Genomic DNA, 15,650 nt, shown 5'->3' on the forward strand with positions numbered 1-15,650 from the left:
CCTTGGGAGACAGTAGTCGGGGAGGGTCAGCCTCCTGGGGTGCAAAGAAGGGCGAGGGGGCCTGGTGAGCACCGTGTCTGCTGCTGAAACAGAGAACCCCTGGGGTCCTGTAAGGAGTGATGGGGAGGGAGACCTCATCCACGTTAGCTGCCCCGTGGAACTTTTAAATTTCGTACATGCACATATATTGCCTCCTTGAAACAAGATGCCTGCTTGATATTCCCGTTCAGTACATCAGAAAGGGCAAAGCCATTCTCTTTTCATTGCAAAACATCCTCCTGGAAGAAAATCCCCTGCCAAACCTCCCGTAATTACACCCCCGGAGACAGCTCAGCATTTCTCCTGTTTCCGTCTTTCACAAGTGTCCTCTTCAAACTCCTCAGCTTGTGGCCCCTCCCCGAGTGGAGGCGGGTGCGGGCCAAGTGCAGGTCGAGGGTCTGGCCCTCTCAGCAGCAGCTGCCCTGCCACATCTGCAGCCACTTAGGGAACTGGCGACCAAAGGCCTCCGCTCGCAGCCCCGCCGCCTGCCTGCCTGCTGCCAGGGCGCCGGGCTCCCCACCTCCCTGCAGGGTTCTGCCCACCCCCTGGGGCTCTTACCCCCCCAACCCCAGGAAACAGCCCACCCTGGCTGCCACCAGCCAGAGCTCGGGTGCCTACGGGGAAGGATGTGGGTCGCTGGGCTTCTCTTGGCCCCGCCCCAGACTGATGTCCTCTGTGTTCCATATTCCACAATGATGAGCAGAGGAACAAGCTCAAGGTCACCTGTGCTCCTTGAAAGTTAACCTGTGAACTTGACGATGAGGCAGCTGAGCACAGGACGCAGAAGCCACTTGCCCGAGGTCAGAGGAGAACCCAGACTGAGGGCACTGCAGGGACACAGGCGTGGGCCCCTCCACGCTGCCTCCTCGTCCCGCGGGGATCTCACGTCGGCCGGAAAGCGCTTCCTGACTCACTCGCGATGTGTTAGTTTTCCCGGCTGCACAGTGGGATCCCTGACACAAAATAGCAGGTCATGATGAGGTTTCATGTGTCCAAGCTTCAGGCACATAACAGGTCTCAGCAACGTGAGTCCCCTTCTTCGTCCTTGTCCTGAACCCTCACGTCTACCTGCGGCTCAGATAGGAACGCCAGCCTCTCTGCAGGAGCCGCGGGCGCCAGGCCCGGGAGCTGGCTCTGATGGCCTCGGCATCTGCTGCCCCAGACTTGGGTCCAGATTTGCTAGACGTGCCGCCTCCCCTCCCCACCCGGGGCCACGAGTGCGGGTTGGGTTGACGTTCCCTGTTATTAACATTTCCATGCCTGCGTTCCCAACCATACTCTAGACAATTTTCCTAAGACGAGAAGAAATGGAAGCACTCTCAGCAGGAGCCTGAGGCTCCTCGTGGGTGGTGCTGTTGCATTCGCTGACAGAGGAGCTTCTGTCAGCACACCTGGGGCTCCGTTGGCTCCCGCTCACCTGCTGGCACCCCCGGCCACAGTGCCATAAATAAGCCGCCAGGTCCACTGCCGAACGGGGCAGGTGCAGCCTTGTTTCTAGGCCAAGTCTCCCGGGCACGGGGCCCACGCCTGGCTCCTGGCCCCAGAGCTCTCCTGTGCGGACGCAGAGGCCTCTGCGCACCCTCGCCGTGGCCTCAGCCCCTCCCCAGTCTCCAGGCCTGGCACAGGGGACTGTCATTCACCTCAGTCTCACCCCGTGTCTGTCATCTGTGAAGGTTCAGCAAGTTCATCCCCTGGGCATGGAACACCAGAGGCCAAGGAGACACAGCGCTCGCCCTATCTCCCCAGGATGTCACAGCCCAGCCCCGCGAGGCCAGGGCTCTGTACGGATGTGGAACCAGCTGTGAAAAGAGCGACTAAAGCAGGGAGCACTGAGGTTTGCCCAGAGGACTGAGCAAAGGTGTCTCTTGGTCTGGAGCACAGCACCCAGAACTTCCGACAGCCACGTGTGCTGTGGATTCAGTGTGTCAGGAGTTTGGGCAGGGCTGTGCAGGGCTGTGCAGGGCTGTGTCTTCTGTGCTCTCAGATGCCTGCCACCTCTGCCGGGGTGACCCTGGTAGCTGGAGGCTCAGGGGTCTGGGCTGTGCAGGCTCAACCGGACCGCTGACCACACTGCCAACATGCAGCTCTGCAGCCCAGAGGTCTCGGGAGCATGGTGGTCTCAGGGTCATCGGACTCTTACGTGGTATCTCCGGGGTTCCTGCGAGGGTGTTCCCAGTGAACAGGGCGGAAGCGGCACGATCTTTTATGCCTCAGCATCTGAAAACAGGCAGCAGACGGAAGACTTCCAACACACTCTGTCGGCCAAGGTAGTCAAGGCATCGGGTCACAGAAGGTGCCTCCTGATGGGGAGGTGAGGCCGAAACTTGCCACCTTCCATGGACGCCCCCACAGAAGGATTTCTGCGAGAGGAGCCCCTGGCACTTGATCTTGAAGGCAGAGAAGTTTGCCAGGCGGACAAAGTGGGGAGGGCTCCAGGCCGAGGGATCAGCATATGCAAAGGCCCAGCGGCCCAAGATGGCATCGCCTGAAATAAATCCCATCGGATTTCCTAGGAACTCTCTGAAGACACCCTTCCCGCCAGCCCACCATCCTCTGTGGGGCCACCCAGACAGCCAGGGCCCTTCTGCGCCTCGAGTTCAGGCGCCAGCCCCTCCACGAGGGCGTTCCCTGATGAGGGGTTTGGTGACCAGCCCACATCCCAGCACCCTGGGGCCCCGGCTCCCTGCCCCACAGTGAGAGACGCCACCTGGGAGAGGTTCAGGCGGAGTCCAGAACCCGCCCACGTTCTCATCTCCAGCTCTTGGTTCAGAAACCCCCGCGGCCTGGCCAGGACTTTCTTGGTGTGGTTTTTCAAAGCACTGAAAGCTCTGCGTGTCCACTGGCTTCAGTCCCAGCCATTCTTTCCGTAATGGTTAGTTCTTCTGATTGGAGACGTTAAAAACTCAGACTGTATTAAACAAAAAGGGAAAATGATCGATTTCTGCAACTAGGCTGTTCCAGCAGCGAACCCCAGAGATGAAACAGTATCAGAATTCTCTCCCTCTCTCCGATTCTCAGCTGTGTGTTTTTCTGTGTTGGCTTCCTTTTCGAGCGGAGTCTCCCACAGCGTAAAACCCGACGGCCCCACGGCTCTGGGCTTCACCGACACCCAGAGCCAGCAGGCCACCTGAAGGGCGGCAGGTGTCCCTTGGACTCCGGCTGCAGCCCCGCAGTGGGTCTGACTGGCCCTGCTCGGACCCCTACAAGGTTAAGGGGTAGCCTCATTGGACCCCCAGAGAAGCACTTCCTTTCAAGAAACTGGGGTTCTGTACCCAGCAGGAGGAAGGGCACACGAGCCTTGGCTGCCACAGCCCTGGGTCCACTAGAAGTGCACATAGAGGCCAGAGCCTTGGCTGTCTGCCCAGAGTGGGCTCCTTCCTCGGATTCACACAAGGGGGGGGGGGCACATGGAGTCCTGCTGGGCTTGGCAAGGCTGGCCCCACATTCCTCACCCCAGGGCTTCAAGGCTGCCTGGAAAACCCTCCTCATCCTCCTCCAGGTCCAGATACCGCCTCCCCTCCTGCGAAGTGGCTGCAATGAGTAGGAGTCATTCACACACTCACAGGATTCTGGCTCCTGCCTCTTAGGCTGGTGGTGTCGAGGTTCAGCTGGGATTCTTTGTCTGTCTCCTACCTGGCCTAAGACAGGCTCCGTGAGGACAGGGGCATGTCCAAGCTGCCGGACCGGGCGGCCCCGTCCAGGATGGGAGCAGACAGGGTCAGAGGTCACGAGAGGCAGTGGGCCTGGTTTGAGCATCTGGCTGCCTCCCCTCACTCAGCTTCGGGGACGGACGTTGCCCATAGGAAGGGACTGTGCATGGAGCGCCCACGGGGCCATGACCCAAAGCCTCTGGGAAGGAGAGGGTGCTGGGCGCCCCCGGGCTTCCCTGAGGACTTCTGGACCACAGCTATGGGGCTCAGCGCTTCGCTCCTGATGAAAACCAGATCCAGGAACTTGAAACTGGATCCACATCGCCGTGGGCAAAGGAAATGCGCTGTGTGAGAGGGACAGGCTGGCCAACAGCCCGCAGGGCTGGGCAATGAGGCTGAGCTTTCTGTCTGAAAGGCCCCCAGGAGCCCTGAGACACAGAAACCCCATGGCGACCAGGGGAGCCACCCACCTCTCTGTCCCGTTCTCCCCGAGCATCTTCTCTTTGCTCCTTTTCTTCAGTTAGAAGACCTGCCTTCGATCCCCTTACCAACCTTTATTCTTTTGGGGTAAGGTGAGCTAACCTCTTGGAGCCTCAGTTTTGCCACCTGTACAATGGGGGTGAAATCAGTACCTGCTTGGTTGGACTCCCAGAGATGCTGTGTGGAAGACACTTAGACCCAGAAGACAGAAAACCCTTATTAAACATCCCTGCTGTTCGGCTTCCTCCTTCCCTCCTTCCCATGACACCATTCACACAATCCCTGATGATCCCATCAGGGATCCAGTAAGGAACTATTTCCTGTCTCTAACGGCTCAGGCGGTGGAGGAATCCTTGGCTCTGGTGTCAGGTGGCGGGGGTTGTAGTGCCTGCCAGCTCTGCCATTCACACACCAGGCGGCCTCCTCCACGGCCTGAACCTCTCTGAGCCTCGGGGTCCCTGTGGGTAAAATGAGGACACCAGTAACATCTGCCCTGCCGGCGCCCCGGACGGCTGAGCCTCTCTCCTGGGACTCCCATGAACCGGTGCAGCACTGGGCATCTCGGGCATCAGGGCTTATGCTTCCAGCACTGCGCCTCCCTCCCGCCTGTCTTCCTGTGTCCTGTTGGCTCCCTCTGCTTTTCCGAAGTTGTGAGTCAAGTGAACTCCCCGGGCGGGGAGAGATCTCTGCGGCCGTGGGTTCAGTTGCGCTATTAGAAATCACTTGGGGAGCACAGAAATTAACATTCCTGGCTCCAGCCCAAACCCAGAAAAGCAGAATCTCTGACTTCTTAAATAAAATTTTGTTTTAAATGACAGAAGTAATACATGCTCACTCTCAACCATGCCAACAATACAGAAATAACGAGAGTAAAAACAGCCAGGCCTCAGAGGTAACTGTTATTAACAGCTTGCAGCGTGGCCTCTACGGGCTTTGTGTTTTTCCTGGAACAAGCTGACCATGTAGTTTTAATCATTACTCATTTTTTTTTAGAAATGTAAAATTGCTTGCACATCTTTCCACGTTAGTATACGTGCGTCTCCCTCGTTCTGTGGGACGCTGCGGAGAATTCCATGGAGTGGCCGGTCACAATTGAGTTAACTGTTTCCTTGTTGGACATTTTGGGTGCTCACCGATGATTCATATGCAGCCAGCCCAGCCTCTGCCCACGCCTGGCAACCTCAGCCCCGCACACGTGGGCACCTGAAGGCCCGGGTGCGAGCAGGCCAGGGCCACGGAGCCAGGGCTGGCAACTCTGGCCTCCTGGTGCGCCTCTCTCCGCATGGAACTTCGCTGCCGCACTCACTGTCTTTTAAAAGGTGGTTAGAGAGAACGTTTTTCCGAGAGCGGGGAAGAGAAAAAAACCCTAATGTTAATTTTCGTCCATGTGTTTCTGAGAACTGGATTCTTTTCCCCAAAGTTTGTCAGTTTTCACTTTTCATTATGTTCTTTGTCAGAGTTTATGAGTCCATATATTTTTCCTACGCGTCGTTTCAGAAGCCAACATTTTTTATGCTGGAATCCCGAACTCCCACTCGCCCCGGGGACCACTGCTCCCAGACCTCAATCAAATTCCCCCTCAGGGACTCATAACCCCTCCCCTTCCTTCGCTGTAACTGATGGACTTTCTTCCCTTGCGGAAACAAATGGAATTATAAAATTGTGACTGTCGTGTATTTTTTTTTTATTGAGTACGTTTCTCGAAGTCTGCAGGAAACTTTCCCAGAAAGATAAATTACCTGCTTGTAATAAATATAACACACAGTGTTTGCAGAATCCTTGTGAGGATTTGCTCTCTGCCCAGAGACCATGCTTACGTTTCCTCCCAAAGAATAGGACATGAAGCCCGCCTCCCAGTTCCTCCTCCACCTCCATCCCCTGCCACACCGGCTTGGTCCGGAGCCCATCAGGTTTCTGAGTGGAAAGGAAGAGAGGCCGTTCTCAGAGAGCCGATCAGAGTGTGGGTGACCCGTGAATGTTGTTCGGCGTTGTCTTGGGCAGAAGAAGAAAGGACAAAGGACCACAGAGTAACTCTCAGCTGCGACCTGCCTCCGGAGCCCTAACAGTCTAAAGCAGACCCTCTCCTGGCTGCCAGACCACAGTCTCTTTGGAAAAATGGCTGATGCCTGGTCAGGACCAGGGAATGTGCAAAACGAGCCTGGAGTGGCTCATCACGCCACACGGCCAGGAAGCTCTCAGAGATGATGAGGGTCCTCCCCAAAGACGCGAGAGCCCATTTAAGGAGGCTCTCTCTGGCCAAGGGCGGGCCACTTCCAACATCCATAAAGATAATAACTGCAATGAATTAAAACACATCAAATATATTTCCATCCACAAATTCACAGGGGCAATCAAAAAAGAAAAAAAAAAAAAGAACAACAAACCAAACCCCTAAAAACCCACAAAAATGCACTGGTCCTTTGTGAAGGATGCCAGGACCACCAGCCCGTCACTTTGGAGCTAGTAAGTACAGGGGAAGAATCAAACACTTCTCCTGCCTTTCCTGCCTCACCGCACACCAGGCCGACCACCTAGGAGACGGGCAAGTGTGTTTTTATGGGTGTGTCCCGGCTCGGAAAGGAAGATGGAATGGGAGGACGTTCCGCTTCAGCCTCCCGCGACCCGCTACCCCCGAAAGAGGGACAGTCGGACACTGAGTCTCCTCGGGGAGGACAGCGCACCCCTTCTGCAGCGTTCTCGGCCAAAACGTCATGCCAGATGAGCTTCGAGGTCTCACCACCAACTTACAAGAGATATAGGGGACTGAGAGGATGATGGACCTGTCATCCTCAAAACCCGGACCCGGGAGCTTTACAGGACAGACCACCAGACCCTCCAACAAACAGACGATAAAAAACAGGATGAGGTGGAGGGGAACTCACAAATGAGCAGGTTCTGGCCCTCGCCCAGGACGAGTCACATGACTCAGGCCCTGCCAATCATCGTGCCCTAACCCAGTTGTACTCAGTTGTGATTGGTCCAGACGTGGTCCCCTGACCCAAACCCGCTGCCTAAGGAGCCAGAATGGAACCAGAGACAGAGGGAGAGCCTTCAGGTTTTGAGTCAGAGTCCAGGCCACCAGGCCCAGTCCTGCCACTCAGCCTCCAGTCCTGAGAACCTCCCCAGCATTCCTCCCCACCAGGGTGGGGGGCGGGGGGGGGGGTCAGCACATTCCTTTCTGCAAGAAAAACAGCTCTATACTCCTTTGAATTTTTGTCAGGGTTTATTTGAGGCAAACTGATGACACAGGCCGGGGAGCAAGCTCTCAAATGTCCATCCCCCCAAACTGCTCTATTTAAGTACAACTCACATAGCACACAATTCACTCATTTAACATGTCCAGTGCGGTGGTTTTTAGTGCGTTCAGAGCTATCCAGCTCCCACCCCATCAATTTTAGAGCATTTCATCACCCCAAAAGAAACCCTGCACCAGTCCTCCCCTCCGCCCCGTTTTCCCCTAGCGCCCCAGCCTGAGGCAGCCACTGACGTCCTTCCTGTGTGGGAGCTTGCCTTACCTGGACATTCCACGTAAATGGGACCACGTGTGATGTGTGGTCCTCTGAGACTGGCTTGTTCCCCTTGGAGTGATGTTCTCCAGGTTCACCCCCACAGGTGTGGCAAGCGGTCCAAGACGCAGCTGACCAACACCCACGCCCCTGTTTTCTGACATACCTGGCGAGGCCACATTGGGCAGATGAATCCCAGGCTGCAGAGCCTGGCCTTTCTGCTGTAACCCGGGAGAACTGCTGGGCGGGGAGGGAGACGTTTAGAGCGGTGTTTTTGAGAGATTGTCGATGGGGTGGGTTTTCAGCCCACACGCATGTGGTGCATCCTAGGCCACATGTAAAGCATGCACATGCCTCACAGCAGCGGTCCCCAGACTGAGCTCCGGGGAACCCTGGTGTCCCATGGGAGGGGTTCCCGGAGGGAAGGAGAAGCACTAGGCCCCCCCCCTTTTCCTTTCCCCTGGAAAATGAAGAAGAAACAGGATTTGAGGGAATCAGGCTGCAGCCAATGTTGTGACTGGGAGGGAGCCACCGACTCTGGATACCAACCTCAGGCCTCCCCTCCTGAGAGATGCACCCCAGCCCCCGTCCTCTCTGCCCCAGGAAACGGCGTCCCGGCATCTGTCGGGCACTGAGTGTGCGCTTGCTGTTTCTGGTGAGTGAACAAGCCCCAGACAGGAGGAAAAACCAGGATCCGGGCAGCATGCTGCCCACGCCCACGGGTCCTGGGGGCCCTGGGGTGCAGCCAGGTGCTGAAGGAGCTGCGTTTGTGAGGGCATCTGGGAGGTTTGGGGTACAAACAGAGGTGCCTTGGGGCCCCGTGACAAAGGTTGGCCCAGTGCGAGGCTGAGGACTCCGACCCAGAACCCAGGCCTGCCCTCACGTGTCAGGGCCCAGTGGCTGCAGGGCTGTGAAAGGGGGCCATCGACAGAGCCCTTGGCGCTTTCTGTGGGGGAGTCACGATATAGGCCCCAAGGAGCAGGTTGCAGGGGGTGAGCTGCATTCTAACTGGGCAGGAGACCCCCTCCCCAGAGTTCCAGTGTGAGGGGTGGAAGCTCTAAGAGGGGTCCAGGGCCCCCCCTCCACTCCACCTCGTGAGCAGAGTGGCGCCCTGGGCTGCGGAGGTGTGAGGGGTCAGTGAACATGTTCTTATTTCTTTCAGGTGCCTGGGCCTTAGGGGTCTGCCCATCAGTGAGCTCTTTGAGGGTCCCCCTCTCCATGCCTCGCCCGTGTCAGAATGCTGCAGGCTCTGTGGTTCTGCCAGGACGGACACTCAAGAAGCCAGGTAGCACCTGAGCGCGGCAGGGCATCCCCATGGGGCAGCGAGGGTGCGGCCAGTCCCTGTGGGAATGTCGGGCAGGGGACGCCAGATTTCCCCAATTTCTCTGGAAAGAGGAAGCCCAGATTTTCATGAGAAATCTCCTGTTTTTCAAAAGTAAAAGCTAGCAGCTGTGGCTTGTCCCTGCACCCCTCCCATGATTGTGGGCCCTCTTCACCCTGTCCACGTGAGAAGTCCCCTCATGCTGAGCTCATGCTGAGCTCTCATCACTTCACCCTTCTGAATGTGCTCCCTTACCTGCTGGGAACCACCAACACATCAACGAATGCAAAGAACAAACACCGTGGTGAGCCCCACACACCCTCGGGTGCTGCAGAGGGAGCCCAGCCTGCAGCCCCTGGGAAGCTCCAGGCACAGCCCAGTCCAATGAGGGCGGGGAAACAGGCCGGGCACGGCCAAGGGTCCAAGCAGAGAGACAATGCAAAGAGCAGAGACGCCTTGAGATGTGTCCAACCAGTTTAATGAAGAAACCGTGCAGATGCCAAACTAGGGGGCCAGGGACACGGCCCGGAGGCCTCGGGGAAGCTCTACCAGACGGGCATAGGGAAATGGGGCGCCTAATGCTGACAGCGGGGGTGGGGACGTCCACTGGCACCTCAGACCTAAGACATTCCTGGGGAGGGGGCATGCACCGCACCCCCCAGAGCAGGAGCAAGACGGCCGCCGTCACTCCCGGACATAAATTCTCGTGCAGACCACGTCATCGGCGCCGAACGTCTGCGAAGGGAAGGAAAATGTTTAAAGCATATCACTAATAAGGCTACTTACTGCCCTGTTAAAAACTCTTTGAAACAGACATTCAATTTCCTGTGCCATGTGCTCATGCTACGTGCTAAGGGCTTTTTTTCTTTCTTTTTTCCTCCCTTGAGCTCTGCGTTGGCAGAGAGGCAACCAGGGGTATAGAATTATGTTCTACGCAGTTTTCCTTCGCTCCTGGAACCGGTGAATGCTGACATCAGCAATCCACATTTCCGGACTTTGGTTTTGAAATTAAATTGAAAGGAAGAGTGTCGTGTTGGGCATTCCTAGAGTGCTTTCTGTCTCTTTTCAGACGACTTCAAGAGAGCCGGGCCATGGGCAGCCGGAGCCCTGGGATCCAGTGCTGACCAGCAAACGGGAGGGGTGGGAGAGGGGACAGAAGTGCCTCCCAGGAAGCAGCTGTCCAGCTGAGGCGACAGCCAGAGAGGCTGCAGCAGAAACACTCAGTCACCTGCAACCTCGAACAGTCTGCAAGAGCGCAGCATTGGTCCTAAGCCAGGGCTCGGCACGTCTCCACTCCTGAGAATTTGTGGACAGAATTGAACAGGATGGTCCCAAATCTATGCCTCTTTGTTTGTGGGTTGGCTGCAGGGAGGATGTGAGCCACGGCACACAACTGGGGAACAGTTTTCTTCCAGCCCCTGAAGTCAGGTCGCCCATGAGTCAGCTGAGTCGACTCTCCCAAACCGGCAGTTATTCACAAGGAGTGGGACAGGGAAACCAAGATGCTTTTTAAAAATCAAAGCCAAAACACAAGGCTTCCCCAGGCTGTGGTCCCGACGTGGGTGTCTGTGTGTGCAGGGGGATGACTCTCTGCCGGAGGGTCCCTATATTTCACATTCTAGGTGGGGCCTGAGGCTCCTGCGAGGTTAGAAGCCCTGGATCTGCTTGGACCCTCAGGTCGTCCTCGCTGGGGTCCGTGGGTCACATGAGATGCTGACACAGCACACGCTAGGACGTCGTGCCAACGTGTGTGTTTCAGGGAAACACTCGTCAGCGGCGGTTACTGAGGAAGCAAATCCTCATCGCCTCCTCCCTTCTCTGGAGGGAGCTCCCGGTCACACAGGCACAGCGATACCTGCTCTGTCCACCCTCTCTGCATTAGCCAGGAAAGCGGACCGTTCTGTGTGCCCGGGAGCGGGGGCGGGAGCTCCCACCAACGGTCACCTCTCAGAACCCACACTCTTCTCCTGGGTTGTCCCTGGAACGCCGGCGTTTGGGGACTGGACTCTACCTGCGCTGAAAGGACTGGAGCTGACGCCTCAACCCAGACCAACGAACGGCTCCGGGACACAAGGAGGAAGCGCTGTTTCCAGTCACATTTGAAATGTCCTTCTCAGCCTGGAAACTGTGCTGAGAGGCTCCCAAAAGAAACGGTGGAATATTCCAGAGCGGGTTGAGGGCTGACACTCAGTTTTCAAGAGGCTGAGAGCGCTGTGCTGCTGGCCCCGGGGGACAGCTTATGTCAACGTCGCTAGAATTAATTTCCGTCTTCTTATTCCAGCCGGTGTCTCCTTCCACTTGGATGTGTTAATGAGGATAACCCTCGACATAAAAGCCCACACTTCATACCCCACACTCGGGAATTAACGTTCTCTTGGCGGCCTGTGCGTGTCTGCTGAGCCGGGGAGGCTGGCGTGTGGGTGGGGTGGGTGCAGGGGTTGGAGGCGGCGGAGTCCCCCCACCCCGACGGAACCGGGTCGCGCGCTCTGGCTGCTGCAGAGCTTCATCGGGTCAGCTTCTCAGAGCGAACTGAGCCGACTCAGCCTCAGCCACACTCGAAAATTCTAGAACCACCTCCCTCTTTGCCAACTCGGGCACCAGTGAACCCCTACGTGTCCTCTTCTCCTAAACGTCCTTGTCCCCAATTGCCTCCTCCACCCCCAACTGCGTTGGGTATTTGCTCCCTGGAAACGGCATTATCTGGCTGCAGGCTAACCAGCCCTTGCTCCGAGAAGGAGACAGCCTGGGAAATCGTCACAGGACAGGAGGAGAGAACAGCAAGCCTGGGGTACAGTCACAGAGACGGCTCAGTTTAGGACTTATTGCAGAATGAGTACGGAATCTCAGGGCAGAGAGGGACCTCGTGGACCAGACTTTGGCCCAATCCCGAAGGGCCACGCCCGCCCAGGCTGGCAGTGAGTCCTTCCCCACATTTCAGGGTGGCGCTGAGTGGGGCCCACCGTCTGAGAGGGCAGGTGTGAGCAACACGCCTGGAAACAAAGGCTGTCGCTTCCTGGTGACCCATAACCGCCTCCGTTTTCTAGTCTGGGGGACAGAAGGGGGCTGCCAGGAAAGTGGGGTGTGTTCTGAACTCAGAGGGAGAGTGACATGGGGTGCCCTGCCCTCCCGCCTACACACAAGACGAAGGGGGAGAAGGCGTGTGATTGAACCATGGGGGTGTCTAAGTTTGCCTCCTCGGGTAAATTTTGTGCGGCCAGGGCTGTTTTACAATGTTTTAATCCGAATACTTTCAGGGCAGAGCCCACCCTCTCCAGTTTTCAAGCCCCCTCCCTGAATGTCTGTTCCACGCAGACACTTCCCAAGTTAGTGGGACTTGCCCAGCTCTGAAGGCCACTGGAATTTGTAAGTCTGGGAGGGGGGCAGAGGGTGAAAATGTTCTCGGAGGCTCCCAGAGCTGATGTGAGGAAATTTCTGAACTCTTTCCCAGGCAGAGGAACGGGGGGTGAGAAGGGGAAAGAAGTGAACCCTGGGACCTCACGGGGCCCAAGCCGCAGGCGCTGGGGCGGGCAGGCTGGCTCAGAGCAAGTCACTGCAGGGAGGCATCACTGTGGAGGGTGTCAGTCCAGTCCCCTGGGGTGCCCTACCAAACAATGATGTCTTCTGACCTGAACTGACACCTCGGGCTTTCCGCCAGCGTTCTACCCGAGGGCCAGCAATGTCTCTCCCCGCATGGGTGAGAGAGGGCACACTCACAGCGGCGCCGGGTCTGGGGAACGGGGTCAGGGGCCCTCACCAGGATCAGCTCGTCGTTGGCCAGCTCACGGGTCCAGTAGGTTTTGGGGCCGTCCCCCTCAAGCAGAGTCTGTGTGCAGTGGATCTTGTTCTCGTTCTCCCAAGTGGCCAGACTCTGCGGGCAGGGAAACCGTTAGTGACATGAATTACAGTCGTGGCAGCGGGAACACCCGCAACAATGAGTACGAGAGAAGAACGGCTGTGGGGAGAAGCAACACAGGGTCCCCGCGAGCAGGGCTCAGACCCCCTGCTGCACCGCTGAGCCCAGCTTCGGGGCGCTGGGGGCGGACCCACCGACGGGGCACGCACACCCCTGCCATCACACGCACGCGAGGCAGCAATGCTCATGCGGCCTTTACGTCTCCGGGAATAAAATTCAGAGCACGCAATGATCCGTGTATACACTACCCTTCAAGCAATTTGGATTTTGAAGGCAAGAGCCCTCACGTCAGAGCTCCAACATTTTACAATGGCTAAGACACCGTCTGTGTGTAACCACATCCGCAGGGAGATCAGGGGCTCTGGTCCCGGCGTGGATTGGGGGCTAACGCCAGCCTGCTGCGAGAAACCTGGGGGCCTCTGGCCCTGAGAATAAAAAAGCTGCCCCTTTCCAGGTGAAGTCACTCTAGGAAAAAAACGTGAAAACCACACAAAGCAAGCCTCTGAAGGGTCCTCAGGAAAAGGAGGAGCTCGCTGCCGCCTCCCCAGAGTCTGCCCAAAGCAGAGAGATGCTTCGGGTGGTGGGGGCCATGGCGTTTTTATCCGAGTCAGGGTCTCTGGTGGTAGTCAGCACCCCTGTCCCCAACTCGAGCCCAGCCCATCGCCAGGCCGTCCCTCTAGTGACACTGCTGCTTCCTCGTTTACAATCGGTGGGGCAACGGGCTCAGATTCCCCCCTAGCTCCGAGCCTGGACACCGTGTTCAGGCTGGGCTGACTCTCGGGGCCAAATTCTGCCGTGCGGGGCGGTGTGCCCCTGGAGCTGCCTCACTGTGTCCCTGTCCCGAGCCCCGTGCCCAGAGCACTGACCCCTGCACATCACACGGGCACCAACCACTCCAGAGAGGAGAAAACAACTCCTCCCTCTCTGGAATGTTAGTACTTTTTTTTTTTTTTTTTTAATACCAGGAAAAGGAAGACATGTCGCTTTTTATGTAAGTGGTAGCAGTGATTATTTTTTCATCTGTCCTCAAAATGCTGGAGTAGCCGACCCTCCATTCCACTCTCCGGGGAGGTCAACCAAACGCAAACTTGTCCGTCTCCAATCCAGCCCCTTGCTCCCCACCTCCCTCCCGCCGGGGGTTCATCAGGGACAGATACATGGAGAAATACAAAACTCTTGCCCTTGAGGAATGAGAGACAGAGAGAGCACTCAGTCCATTCCCAGCAGGAATCCGCCTTGTTTTGGAAGGATTCCACCTTTTTCTCTAAGGAACCAGGGAGGGCGGGCGGCAGAGGTGCCGATCCACCTGCGACAGAAAACGTGGCGGCCCTGCCGCTCCTGCTCCCCAGCTGCCCGCGCCCGGGGTCGCCGCCAAGCGCTGCAGAAGCCCCGGCGGGAGGCGGCTTAGGGACGGGGCTGGAAGGGAAAGGTTAGGGCTTTCTCCCGCCCAGGGCACCCAGCTGCGCAGATGTCTGGAAACCGCGGTGCACACGCCCTGCCGGAAAAGCGTGCCACAGGCTGCAGGGCTGGGGGGCGGGGTGGAAACGGGTGCGCGTGGCTGCGCGGTCCACGAGCGGGGCGCGTGGATCCCGAGCGATGCCCGGCTCTGCGGCTCACCCTGCACTTGCGTCCATCCACGGTCTCCTCCTCAAAGCCTTCTCCGACCTTGAAGTTGATCTCGGTGGTGCGCACCGTGGTGGATGTCTTGATGTAGAACTGGTCCCCGTCCTGGCGGATCTCCACGTGCGGCTTGGACGCCGCCGCCACAGCCACCTTCCGCAGCATGGCGTTCACACCTGCCGGGAAGCACGCGCGCTGCGGGCTCGCGTCCCAGGACTGGGGGCACCTCCCACACCCTCTGACTGCAGGTAGGAAAGCCTTAAAATGGAACCGTTATCCCCTGCCCTCGCCCCGATTTTCCGGATGAGAATGTCGGAGAGGGTAAGTGGCTTTCCCTGGGAGGGCCCCGCTTCAAACTGGGTCCCCAAATTTAAAGTCCCTGACCTTCTTTGGATTACAGGAAGAAATCTCTCCTCATGATTATCGAGCACGAGATAAAGGCTGAGCCGTCGGGGAAGGCGCCCAGCACCCAGCCAACGCGCACTGGACGCGCGGGCCCACTCCCGCTCCTACATGGCATGCGCCGCGGACATATCTCCACGGGAACTTTCTGCTGCCGGGGGTCGGTCTCCGAAACCCACCCCCCTGCGGGTCCCGCAGCACCTCCAAGGGTCGCGTCCGCGGCCGCTTACCCAGGGCCTTGAGGAGCTCGTCGAAGTTCTCGCTGCTGCGCATCTTCCAGGTGCCGGCGAAGTTGGGCATGGTGGCTGCGGCGGCGGCGGCGGCGGCGGTAGTGGCGGCGGTAGTGGCGGCGGCGGCGGCGGGCGCACTTGGAGCTGCACAGCCGAGACTGCGCTCTGCGCCCAGCGCGCGCCCCGAGTCTACGCAGAGCGCCCCTCACCCCGCCTGCTGCAGCCCCGCCCTCGGCCCCGCCCCCGCGGCCCCTGGCGGCCCGGAGCCCAGCCCCCAGCTCCGATGCCCCTACTGCGCTCGGGGCGCCCTGGTCTCCAGGCCTGGCATCCGCTGTCCTCCAGCTGGACTTGGAGGCGCTTCTGCCATCCCCAGGCCACCCTTCTTAAAGTGGGTGCTGGGAGAGGGTTGGATGAACCAAGATGGTTCGTCACAAGGGATCAGTTTGGAAGGTGGGCCGCTGGGGCTTGGGGAAGCATTACACCGTCCTC

The 15,650-nt window shown here is 58.0% G+C and overlaps 1 protein-coding gene across 1 annotated transcript; it reads right to left on the bottom strand.

The window, feature by feature from the left end:
• Window positions 1-9,452: 9,452 nt before the first annotated feature.
• Window positions 9,453-15,321, bottom strand: CRABP1 (cellular retinoic acid binding protein 1). The gene is made up of 4 exons (XM_024561859.3): window positions 15,162-15,321; window positions 14,527-14,705; window positions 12,751-12,864; window positions 9,453-9,731 (listed from the first exon to the last, which is right to left on the bottom strand). The coding sequence occupies exons 1-4, from the start codon at window positions 15,229-15,231 to the stop codon at window positions 9,681-9,683; spliced, it is 414 nt and encodes a 137-aa protein (XP_024417627.3). The 5' UTR covers window positions 15,232-15,321; the 3' UTR covers window positions 9,453-9,680.
• Window positions 15,322-15,650: the final 329 nt, after the last annotated feature.

Source organism: Desmodus rotundus, chromosome 10 (assembly GCF_022682495.2).
Source record: "Desmodus rotundus isolate HL8 chromosome 10, HLdesRot8A.1, whole genome shotgun sequence".
In the NCBI taxonomy this organism is placed as follows: Eukaryota; Metazoa; Chordata; class Mammalia; order Chiroptera; family Phyllostomidae; genus Desmodus; species Desmodus rotundus.

Coding starts and splice junctions, on each gene's coding strand:
- CRABP1 (XM_024561859.3), bottom strand. CDS start 15,231: ATGCCCAACTTCGCCGGCACCTGGAAGATGCGCAGCAGCGAGAACTTC. Junction 12,865..14,526: donor TGGATGGACGCAAGTGCAGG/GTGAGCCGCAGA, acceptor CCCTGCCCGCAG/AGTCTGGCCACTTGGGAGAA. Junction 9,732..12,750: donor CCAACGACGAGCTGATCCTG/GTGAGGGCCCCT, acceptor TTCCCTTCGCAG/ACGTTCGGCGCCGATGACGT.